This window comes from Pomacea canaliculata, linkage group LG6, assembly GCF_003073045.1.
Source record: "Pomacea canaliculata isolate SZHN2017 linkage group LG6, ASM307304v1, whole genome shotgun sequence".
NCBI lineage: Eukaryota > Metazoa > Mollusca > Gastropoda > Architaenioglossa > Ampullariidae > Pomacea > Pomacea canaliculata.
This window is the reverse complement of record NC_037595.1, coordinates 22920139-22932898: the sequence shown is the minus strand read 5'-3', so window position 1 is coordinate 22932898 and position 12760 is coordinate 22920139. Positions and strand designations below refer to the sequence as shown.

The window sequence follows — 12760 nt, the reverse complement described above, 5'->3', positions numbered from 1 at the left end:
TCCTTATTTTATTTTGTTATTGTTTTATACATCCTTAAAATTTAAAAACTAGTTTTACAGGGGAAGTAGTTTCTTAAATGGCTGTTGTGAGTGTTAAAACCAATCAATACACGAATGAAGTATATAATCTTATATTTCAAGGATTACAGTTTGGTCTGGTTTTTAGCGCTTTGAGTCTAGTCAATGACATTTGATTCTGACCCTGGTTTATACAGATTTTTAATATAAAAAAAAAACTATAAAAAAAATAAACATGACAGGAAGATAAAATTATAATTTAAGTTCAAGGTTAAGAAAAAGAAACAGTTTTAATCTGATTCCCTCATGAAATTGCACTTTCTTTTTAAATCCAAAGGAAATTGAGTATATCAAATTGAATTTCAGAAAGGAAAATTATGCACAATTGATAATCACTGCAATGTTTAGTCCTGCCTTTAGTAAATGTTAATGGTCGCACACCATGTAAAAGAAACATAAATTATGGTGATGAAGAACAACTCAAATGTCAGAAATAGGCTCCTAAATATTGAAAAATCGCTAGCCATCTCTGTGTGTGCACTAATGCTGCCATTGGTTTTGAAAAGAAACTGAAAAAATTAAAATCTTCATATTATCATCTTACCATTTCATTAGGGGATGTAACTTCTTTCAAATGTTATTCACATGTATAAAGGACTTGCTCTTTTGCCCAGACTTAATAGTTGCTGAAATATGTCCAGCCTGGACTTAAGGATAAAAAGTAACCACCTTTGCCTGGGAGTGACGGGGGGTGTGAATGTGTGTGCATGTGTGAGCAGAGGCTTGTGAGTGAAAGTTATCTGTCTTTTTGCATTCTTACTGAAAAAACCTGATGTTTTTCCTGGCTTTTCTTTAAAGTATTAATCAGGTTTCTTAAATAAGTATTATTGCTGCTGTCTTGTTTGAAAGAGATCTGATACAGTTTTGTGCAAAATTTTAAAACTATTTTGTGAGTCCAACCAAGAATTCTAGCTTTCTTTCATCCCTGTTGGCTTCATAAATCATTTGGATGAAACTGAGGGCTTCATCAAAAGATGAACTATATTGCATGCTTTTATGAAGAAGTTCATCATACAGACTATTTAGTAGTCTGGTGATTTAAATTTTAATAAGACATTCTGAATGATTCTGTTAAATGGCAAGAGATAGTCTTGCTGGTTTTGTAACTTTGATAGTCATTGGGTTTCATAGCTTTGGTTATGTATACTCAGTCATACACTTGACAGTGTATGTGTTTTTTGTTCATTGTAGATTAGCTGAAACCAAAACAAGGTCACGCACCTGTTTGGTGCACGAGCAGTGCCAGATTGAATATTTCTGCAAAGAAGACAATGAAGCCATCTGCTCTCGCTGTGTCATTGTGGGTGATCACAAAGGACATGATGTTCAGACAATGGAAGACAAAGTGAGAAGGATAATTGAAATTTTATTTATTCAATTTACATTTTAGCACTTTGCCTTTTGTCTTATTAAAAATGTTACTTCTTGAAAAAACTGTTTTGAAAAGCAAATATGATAGCAAATTATTATTCTCTGCTTTGTCATTGATATAAAAATAAGAAAGCTGGTAATATCCTTTTAGGAGTTTTTTGAATGACAAGAAATTGATTTTCAGGATTCAGTCGGGATGTGTGTTAAGAGAAATCTTATAGCCTAATTTTGGTCTTTTTTTAAAATGCTAGTTATGTTTTAATCAGCAATATTGAAAATGTGCCGTTTTCTTGAAATTCAGAACAAAGATACCTTGATATACATGGAACCAGCCATTCAGGTAGCCCAAGAAACTTTGTGGAGGTTGAATAAAGCTGAAAAAGTAAGTTGATTGGTAATATAGAGTTGTACAAAATGACAAAACTTATATTTCCTGATTTCCAGTGAATAGAAAAGTTAAGACATCTCTCCTTTACAAATGATGAAAAAACAGTATTAGGGAGAATTGTAAAACTGAAGCGAAAAATGAAATTGTGCTTTAACTACAGCAGCTACATTTTCTATTTATAATGACAGGTTCTGTTGAAGAAGGAATAATTATATGGGAATGTGCATAAGTTCTACTTTTTAAAAATAGCTAGTATTGCTGAAATGGCTGTCAAAGCCTTGAAAAATAAAATCTTTGGACTGCGTTATGGTTTTATCTGAGGTAATTACTAACTAACTGAGTATATATATACTTTTTTAAGACGGTAGAGTATTTTTTTTGTAGGTGGCTAAGTATTTTCTCATGTTGTTTCAGAGTTTGACTGATGTTCACCCATTTGCCAGGCGGGACACAAAGGAACTAGAAGAGCAACTTAGAACTCACTTCCAAGAACTTCACTCGCTCATACAGGCCAGGTTGGTTGCTTTGAGTTAACTATTATTGAATATATACGAGTTAGAAAGACATTTTGTGAATTGTGCACTCTTTGAAATTTTAGTTTTTCCAAATATACTGTTCCTTTATCGTTGGCTTATGCACTTTGAGTCTCATTTTATAAAAGAGATTAAAAACAGGCTTTCTTATCATTTTGGAGCATTCATACTGAAATTTTCTTTCATTATGGGATTTTTATTTTTAATTACCAGTTATTGCACCAATTAAACCCTGGTGGTTTTTTTGTCCTGCAAAAGAGAGTTCAGCTGTCTTTTCATTTTGTTCACGGGCCACATTACACACATGCTATGCTGTCATTATGCTCTTTAGCCTGCTGACTTATGTCTGCTGCTTGTCAGCTGTTCACCGGTTGGTTTTTTATATAAGAGAGAAGAGAAAGTCGAACAAAAACCACAGAAGACAAAATGGAGGATTGCCACCGATGGGATAAACTCCAAGCCTTTGCATTCCTTGTAGTCACCTTAATTAAAAAAAAAAAGTTTGGTCTACACATCTGAACTACACTAGTTGCCCCTCCGTATTCACACAAAAAAAAACAACCCACTCTGCTTTCGAAAGGTCTTTAGAAACTTATCTCTTTCTTGAAGCAGAGTCTTCATCTTTTAGTACTGTGCATAGCTCTATTTCTCTCTCTCCCCCTGTTGAGTGTGTGAGAGATAGAAACATGAACTGACTTTTGTATTACACCAAAGAATGGCTTTCAGGTCTTGCAATTATTATTACTTAGATTTCTAGAAAACTTGAACATTAACGGTGTATATTATCACCGCGCTAAAGAGATTTTTTTTAAGTTATCTAAATATGGCAGATAGGCATCAAAATTAACTCTTTGATTATTTATTACTAGAATAATAATACATGTATTTCAGAATGTAGAGAAGACCAAAGATTAATAAATAATACCCCTTTCTGGCCGTACACGAGAAAAACTTAAGCATTGATAACTGTCACTTAGGTCCTTACAAATGCATGAAAGGTCCTTATAAGGTTCTTACTTGGCACCATCCCTGATCCCTGGGAACCCTGAAGCAACATCCTATGCTAATTCTGTCACTCTCCATCCTGTGCCGCTCCTGTTGTCAAACGTCATCTGGGTGAGGTAACAAACGAAACAAGGCCTGCAAACACTTGCACATCATTTGGATTTTTTTCACTTTCACAAAAAAACCTGCCTCCCCCCACTGCTCGGTCAGTTACCCTCACTTACTACCTTTCATCTTTTTTGCTATGAACATGGTACTCACTTTATCCAGACATTTCTTTTGTTGCGGGCTTCATGTCCATAAAAATTGTAAGCATCTCTAGGGTTCCCATGTTTGCATGATCGATCCGTGACAGCAACACTTGTGGAGACTTTGGATTCTCCTCCAACCTACCAATAAATCACCATCAAGATATTGGCCTGGGTTCTTATCTGAACTCTGAGACCTTTGAACCTCTCACCTGGGCTTCCTTTAAGTCTGTCTTTCTGCTGGCCTTAGCCTCAGCAGTAAGCATTTCAGTTACATGTCTTTTCAATGGATTCTAACTACATGCAATTGAGAGATGACAAAATCTGTATACTTAACAGCCATTAGTGGTTCTGGTTCTTCTCTTCTGTATATAATGACCCATTGTGTCTGCAAGATCTGGTGAGGATGGTGAGGATTTATCTGCACAGGTCCTTTGTGTGATGGACAGTCCCAGTTGTTACTCTTTTTAGGCCTGAGCTCAGGTATGTCTCTGCACAGATTTTGTCCTTCTGGATCAAGATTCATTGAGGATGCTTATGAACAACTATCACCTTCAGCTTCACCAGTTTAAAATTTGTGCATTTTAGGTGTGGGCGGTGACTGCTAGCCTAGATTTCCATCGGAATATAGCTCTTGACTTCTTTGATTATATTTTTTATCTGTTCTCCCTCTGTAATTAGTTTGGCCATTCTGCTATTCTGCATTTGGCTGGGTCCCATCTTGGATACCCCTATTGACCAGGGGCAATAATTTGTTGGTTATATAGCAGTTGTAGCCCCTAAGCATTTAATAACTGAGTCATCTGAATATTGAAGGATAATTTGCAAGGAAATAATTCATTGTGTATCTGTCATGTTACATTTCTTTTTTACATTTTTTTTTCATAATAGGATTATACTATGTAGATTATGCTTTGTTTTGTCTGTTCTTTATGTTTGTATTTACATCTTTTTCTGTCTTTTTATAATTCTGTCCGAGTCACCAGAGATCTAAATAAAAGTGTGTGTGTGTGTGGGGGAGGGGCACATGCACCCAGACACAATGACGATATATGCATCCTCATTTGATATCATGAAGTTTGTATTCAACTTTATAACATGACATATTTTCTTTCATCTAAAAATGATTAGAACTCTTCTCGTGACTATTTTTAAGGCAAGGATCACACAAGCAGCATAAGATGGGTTCACATTTACTCGCCTTAATTCAGAGGTCATTATTACTTTAATTGTCTATGAAGTGGTCAGTCTTTCTTTTCTCTAAAATCACCTTCATAAAGAGCACTGTACAAATGATTTATTGTTTTTGTTGTAGAGAACAACAACTTTTAGATGAGATAAAAACTGCATCTACCAGCATTGGAGATATTACTCAAGAAATGGTATGTAGTTAAATGTACAGTGCTCCAAGATTTAGTAAAACTTTGATGTAGTGGACTGTTTTTGTGAAATGTTGATGAAAAAAGTAGAATGCTGTTTATAAACTTTAAGGTTTATATGTTCTAATTTTTTTCTGTTTGCTTAATTTTAGTGCTAGTGCTGGCTATCGGCAGCATAAGAAGGTTTTGCTTGCATTTGGGGATTTTTTTGTTTTGTTTCATTTATTAGGGTTACTAATTGGTTCATAGATTTAAAATGAAAATTAATATATACATATATACCCAAACACAAATTTGCTTTCTTTTTTGCAGAAGGCTTTCATATGTGAAAAGAAATGCATGCTGCAAGAAGCCATACAAGGTAGTACGTAGTCTTGAATTAATGGCAGAAAAAGCTAGAGTTAGAAGCAGATTAATCTCTTGATGTTGTCTAGACATAGTGTCACGACCGGCAGTCGGACTTGCGCGTTCTTTCAAATGAAAACACGAGATCACTTTCAGGTTGGGACATTCCGTTAGTTAATATACACGAAGACTTCAACAATACATAGCAAATACATGAAACTTCCAAATAAAGTCATTTACCATGCACTTTTCCTCATACACAACAATATCAGCGTTGCACTAGCATGCACCAGATATGACTAAACTCAAATACTAAGACAGCAGTTTCCACAGTGAACTTAAATCCACTGGTAGCTATGACAACATGTCAGTTTTAAGGCACTGGTAAAGATAAGTCTTAAAGAGCACTTTTCAAATCGCAAGAAAAGTCCACATGCTCAAATATTCAGCAACACACACAAATCAAGGACTAAGGGTGCCCATGCACCACTACTTAATACTAATGTCCTGCTCTATCAAGTTCACTTCTCACAGTGTCTCTGTCTTCTTAAACATTTCAAACATGGGCTCTTACCCTGATCATTCTTCAAAGGAGTATGAAAGACTCACTGTCCCCTCCACGTGGGTGACGATGGGGCCCCAGTCCTTTGGCACCTGCTTCGCTGTAGTCAGGTCGCTCCTGACTTCCTTGCGGCAGCTCTTGTCCTCCTCGCTCCCCGCACACAGCAGTAGAGTTGCTGAAGACAGGCCTTCTCTAGCTGTTTGGGATGATGGGGGGTTCCTCTACTCGGGCCACCATCCTTCCAGTTGCAGGTGTCGTTGTCACGCCGACTCCGGCTGTCAAACCTCTAGCCGTCTCGAGCCCGGCGCCTCACTCCCTGCACACAGCAGTAGAGTTCGGTTCTCTGCAGACAATCGCAAAGCTTCTTGGAGACTGTGCTGCGAGACTCTCCGGTCCTGCTCGTTTCTTGAGTCTCCCCTCAGTAGCACACGACACACCTCACTCCAGCTAGCAACTTCCAAAACAGCTTCTTCACTTTTACACACCGTGTGTGTTAATCCAAAGATCGCCCCCTTAGGCTTCCAACTCTCGTCTATATATACTCCTGTCACACCCCACTCGGGGTGAGCACTTCATGCCTCGCTCACGAGGTCCACAACTCACGTGGTGCCCAAAATACATGTGGTGTCCAATGACCCATGATTTCCACATATAACAGGCCAATCACGCGCATCTACCTTCCATCCATCCTCTATTACACACCTGTCCGCTACACATAGCAATTGTAAATAGGTTTCTTATGGAGAATTCTATCATACACTTATGTATCTGTTAACGTGTTTTATGGAGGAGAGCAAATTCTATTCATAGACTTATAAAGGGGGCTATATGTGATTGTGCTAGCTAATCTTGTATTTTATGGAAGTGGGGAAATGTACAGGAACATGCATGTGATTGTATTAGCCAACCAAGTTTGTTTTTTTTTAATACATTTGAGGTGTTTCACTAACCTTCATTACAAGCTGTTTGCGCTGTGATTCTGACACATACCAGGACTGAGCTTGATCCAGCTTATCCATGAACCAAATTGACCAAGATGATTTTACTATGAACTGAAGACAGCTTGACCAAATTGACCACTGCTGAAAAACATATTGACCATGACTGACAGATACTTTGACAACTGATGATAAAAGTTGCTGATAATGTTAAACAGTGCCACCAAAGACTTGTTGAATGAGCACTGTACCTAGACAAAATTTTAATTAATATACTACTGTTTTCAGTACAAGCTTTTCATAATAAATGTTGCAAAATTTTGTTGAATGTAACTTCTTCGCAGCAGTCATGTTCTTGTGAAAATGAAATGTTAAAATCTTGTGCTGTTGGTAACATTGTTATTATTATTATTAATCTGAGTGCCTTTCAGATGGACTACAAACCTTGCAAGGAAGTATACGTCGACTTGTGGATGCAGATCTTGTTTTGGAGCGTCTGGAGCATGCTAAAAATATGCCCTGTGTCTTAACACAGGATGGAGAAGGGTGTGTGAACAACCATATAAGGTATATGCATATTCTGTGTTCTGTGCACAAGCATTACAGTCTTCTTTTGTGAATAGTACTGTTTGAGTCTGTGAAAGAGAGTTTGTGAAAGGCTGCAGTTTTGGGTTTGCTAATTACATTTATTGATTTGTTTCATCCAGATTTTTGCATGGGGAATTCCAGCCTCTTAAAGAATCCATCTTAAAGTATGGCAGTATCTCGGTGACTTCCTCTCAGTAAGTGACCGTTTAATGTAAAACTTGCAACGTGATGAATCTCTTTGTTTAGTTAAAACTGCTCTGATTTGTTGGGGGTGGGGAGGGATGGTATGAGCAAACAGTATCGTGCAACCAGTAACCGGCAGATCCTTGAGTCCTGTTGCTCAGCATCAATCCTACCTCTTTGTCAATTTTTTCAAGTTGGTGGCAGTCATTTTCCATCTGTGAAATGTTGTTTTGCTTAATATGAAAAATAAGGACTATCTGTAGCAGTAATACTTTCCTTCGTCATGGTTTTGGACAATCTGTTTCATAATCTTGATGCAGTACTAAAATACTTTACAGCAAAAGCCTCTCCTGACTTGTTTTCTTTAATAAAATGACCAACCTTTGTTTCAATAACAGTAAGTCGCCACAATTGCTTATGACAAATTTTCTTATGTATGACTACTGACAAAAGTGTCTGCTTACAAGCTGCACTAAGTGATGTAAACTGACTTGATTGTACTGGTTGACGATTTGAAAATAGATGACAGGTCAGGGGACAAATTTTGTACTTAAAATGTATGTCCATGTTTAGCACCAATGAAAATGTGTTTTCTTGTTAAAAATTAATCCATGTGGACCAAAAGTTCTGAATATGGGAAGTGTCTATGGGTCATAGAGTTAGCACAGTTTTACTACAGTGTAAATTTGAAATGCTGTTAGGGTTAAATAAGCTTTAATGTAGTTCTAATTATATGATTTTGAAAGTCTTGTTTCAGAGCATGCATGCATGCATGTTGGGCAAAAATCACAGAAAGTTGCATATAATGAGATTTTGAATTTAAAAAAAATATAAAAAGATAACTTATCTTGCAAATGTAATTTTTTTGTGTGCTCATGTTTAGTTTTGCACAGAAAGCATGATATGCAGAATTACTGTAGTTTATCTGAATGAAATTGTAATGGAAGAAAAAAACAAAACAAAGGTTCTTACATGGAATGATATTTTAATAATGGCTTTCAGAATGTTTGAGCTGAGGTTGCCAGGACCTGATGATGAAAAACCACCATTAGAGGAACGCTACCTTCCAAATGTGTCTGATGTTGACAGCCTTTCTTTTACAGAATCTGAGTCCTTGGCAGACTCTGCCTCTGTCATTTTAGAAGGTTAGGACATGTTTTAGTCTTATTTCTACATGTAGGCTTCAAGAAGAGTATGGTGATCAGTTTTTTTTTAAAAGTTAATGAAATGAAACCCTAGCACTCATTGCTTAACCATTTTCTTTAAGGTTTGAAATGCTTCAAGAACATAAAAGCTTAAAATGACCACCAGAGTGGCAGTTAGCAGAAGCTAACAAATATGTCAGAATACTTTACATAAAGAAATGTCACTTTGTTGAATATTTTCTTTTTTTTTAAATATCCTTAACAGTATGTGGTTACTTTACCACTTAGTTAAATTAGCAGGGATGTTAAAGGCTGGAAGTTAGTGGTAAGGTAAGGTATACATAGAAGAAGAAACAGCTATTAAGATGCTCATTGAAGTGCCTGTAGTGCCTCACTCCCACCCATCAGTGTTGCGACTTTTCCATGGCATCTACATTTTCCCATTTGACCTATCTGTCACCCATGAACATTTTCATTATTGCCTAACATTTTTACTTTTATGGACTTAATAACTTTGTTTTAGAGGAAAAAGAAGAACTGTGTGGTGCAGAAGAAGTGAAACCAAAGATGGCTGTCTACCCATCTTTGAAACCTATGATCCCAGGTAAGATTGAGTTCTTTACACATGGGTGTTGGGTGCAGATGCATATTTAATAGCTGTTAGCAGAAAATAAGGAAAATGCTTCAAAAAGATCAGTTGACGTGACTTCTGTTCTCTTTATGCCAGGCCACAATGAGCAGGTACAGGTAACACATATTTGCACACCAGGACAGTTTTTTGTACAGCAGTTGTCAAAAGTTGGAGAACTGGCAATGCTGTCACAGCAGTTAAATTCTTACTGTCGCAGCTTTGCTTCCAAGAAAGACCCTATTGGTGTCCTTGTTCCTGGTGAGTATTGGTTCTGATCATTTTTATCAGTAATGATTGTTATGTTATTCCAGGTCTATGATGATGTCTTCAAATGCTTGCTTGCATAACCTTATTTTTGTGTCCAAGGCTTACTGCTAGGTCCTTTATAGTACATGAACTTGATAGACTAAGTTCTAAAAGCATATCTGCGATGAACACCTTTTATGATGGGGCAGGCTTTCCCCTCCAGTCTTCCTCCCCTCGACCAGTCTGTCTCATTCTCCCAGGTGCATGTACCCTCGACTGTAGTATAAAGCTCTGTAAAAAGAGATTTTTTTGTTTTCGTTTGGTTCATCAGCTAAACTTGCGGGCGTAACTGTCATGCTTTTTAGTCTCCATGCCTCATACTTGGGTTGTCAGCTGTTTACCTGGTTTTGATGCCATGGAGGAATTTCGTACATTGTTACCATTCTGAGGTCTCCTAATCGCACTTTCTATCCTACTGTCTTTTAGCCACTACATGGCTATGATTTTTTTTTTGCATGCTGTGACGTAGTGTAACCATTCTAATAGTTTTCCCACCAGTGATTCCAGAGATATCATAGCAGAATTTCAGGGAATGATACCTTGTGATCAATACTGATTCATGTTGCCCTGAGTTGAGACAGACTGTTCTTCTTGACCAAGAGCCAACTAGATTTGACGTAACTTGTAGTAACATAGTCTGGCTCAGCTTTGAATGGGTAGACAGCTCAGGATTTGAAGCTAAAAAATGTATACCATGATACGCTTGTGTGTGTATTTGTGCAGGTGACCGAGTTTTAGCCCAGTTCTCTAAGGATAAAAAGTGGTATCGAGCAATTGTTAATAACATTGTGCTAGCAGAGGAATCCAACAAAGAAGAAGACAGTTTTATTGTGTTCTTCATAGACTATGGGAACTGCGAAATCACCACTATGAAAAGGTGGGTTTGTCTTGCAGTATGGTTGTAATTTATACCTGAGTCCATAGATATTCTGATTTCGAAGGATCTTTGTGTGTTGAAGACCTATTCAAAAAAAAAACTGTATGGTAACTGTTTAGGTTATGATTGGAAGGAGAGAAATTTGGCCCAGAATATAACCACATTACATAAGAAAGCAGAATGTGGTAAAATGCATGTGTTTGTCCTCACTAGTGGGATGCATATTCACACAATATGTCTAATTTGAACCAAGTTTTGCAGGTGTATTTCTTTAGGGGGAAGTTGTAGACTTTATCTGGTTCATGTAATATTCTGTGTAACATCTTTATTTTAATGTTCATTCTACCCAGGCCTGTTTTTAGCCCCCGCAGGGCACGAGACATAGGGTGTGTGTGGGGGCTTTTAATCAAAAGCAAGGAGCCCCTGATGACTATCAAAAGTATGGGGCCCTAGGCAGATGCCTTGTCTGCTTGCCCCTAAGCACGGCTCTGATGTTACCCCATCATAAGGTGTTATCAGTGACATCAAATAAAATTCAACACAGCAATTTTTGGCACTGGTCAAAAGAGAGAACAAACAAAAGAATTTTTATTTCTTAGGTTATTGACCCATATTACAATTTTGTGTGTGTGTTTGTGTTGGGGGGGTTAGTCCTTCAGTTGTTTCTAAAATATACAAGAAAGTTGTCACGGCATGAATGGTCCAACCAACACACACCCAATAATTGCATGTTCTTTCAACAACAAAACAAAACAATTGCCTGAGGCTGGCAATGCATGTTATTTTTTAATTGCTGTGGTTTCAGGACTGCATAATACAACACTGTAGTAACAAACCATAAAATAGACACCACAGCACCGGGTTCTGACACAAACATAAACCCCCAAATCCAATAGCCTTAAACTCACCAAAATCGGTCTCAAGTAGATTCTAGCTCTTAAATTACATAAATTAACCTCAAATTCAGATCCTCTATATAAATATTATCTGTATGCACACTTACACAGTCACACACTCTTTAAGAATGCTTACAGTTTCTCTTCAAGATATCAGTCTTAGATGATGATATTCACAGTTTAGTGTCAATCAAACTACCTGAGAGTTGTCGTCCTTCCCCTGGTCGTCAAACAATTCCAAATAACACCACTAACACTTATAATCTGGGTTTGAATCTGCAAATCCTTTCTCAGCAGGAAACACTCTTAATCACTTCAATAAACTCCACAACTGATGAGGCACAGGATGCCATAGGAACTTGGCTGTTTTGGCCAGATGGCTCACAGTAGGTCAGAGTTGAGGTATGGCCACAGTGACATCATGGGGTCGATGATATTCTCTTGAAAGGCGAGTTCTAGTATCTCATGGTGCCGATCCAAGTGCTGCTGTGTTCCAGATCACAAGATGATTGGAAAATGGAGTCCTGGGAGGCTATTCATGTGCAGAAGAGCTCCATTCAAACTAGCCCAAACAAAATAACCTGCAACTCCGTTTTGCACTGCACTTATATTCTTAACCATATTTCTCTATTCATACAGCTTTCTCTTGTGTGTTAGTGTTACAAAATCTTGAAACATACATCAGTTTTATTGCATTTTGACAAAGTAATAACAGAAAATGATATACCTATTCTAGGCTAGGTTAATCCAAAGGGGTCAGTACCTCGTTGCATTGAGCATTGTTTGATACTACCATGCTATGATACATCAATCTCAGCTAGATGTAGATGTTGTGACTCAGGCACGTCTTTCTCCTTCAGTATTCCTGGCCTGAGTGAATTTTATACACAGTTCCCATCAAACATTTATTTATGAGTGAGGTTCAACACATCCACTTGCAGTTAACCCTTTCAGTCCTACCTTGCTTAAACATTCTTACACTCCTATCCAACCTAGATGTCATGAAGGGAATAAAATGCCAAGAAAAACCAAAATGACATAGACTGGTCCGTAACAAAAATAGACATAATATAGTCACAAACTTACTATTATTTACAGAGCATTGTTGCATATTATCATACCACAGCTACTTAGTAGCAACATTTAACTTGTACATAGATTTCTATAAAATTTCAGAGGTATACAGTTCACACTAAGATCAGTATAATTGAGACAGATAAACATGAAGCTCTCTGTCTATATTTGTGCAAAATGGACAACAGAAATCAGAAAATAACATATTATTGC

The 12760-nt window shown here is 37.2% G+C and overlaps 1 protein-coding gene across 4 annotated transcripts in view; it reads left to right on the top strand.

Moving 5' to 3' along the window:
- Positions 1–12760, top strand: part of LOC112566393 (tudor domain-containing protein 1-like) — a 32918-nt gene that overhangs the window by 5690 nt on the left and 14468 nt on the right. For all 4 annotated transcript variants that reach the window (XM_025242555.1, XM_025242556.1, XM_025242553.1 and 1 more), the window contains exons 7-17: positions 1270–1423; positions 1751–1831; positions 2252–2352; positions 4939–5005; positions 5315–5363; positions 7279–7414; positions 7555–7629; positions 8621–8763; positions 9287–9367; positions 9491–9652; positions 10424–10577. In XM_025242555.1, coding sequence (XP_025098340.1) covers positions 1270–1423; positions 1751–1831; positions 2252–2352; positions 4939–5005; positions 5315–5363; positions 7279–7414; positions 7555–7629; positions 8621–8763; positions 9287–9367; positions 9491–9652; positions 10424–10577 — 1203 coding nt within the window. The remainder of the gene's footprint in view (positions 1–1269; positions 1424–1750; positions 1832–2251; positions 2353–4938; positions 5006–5314; positions 5364–7278; positions 7415–7554; positions 7630–8620; positions 8764–9286; positions 9368–9490; positions 9653–10423; positions 10578–12760) is intronic.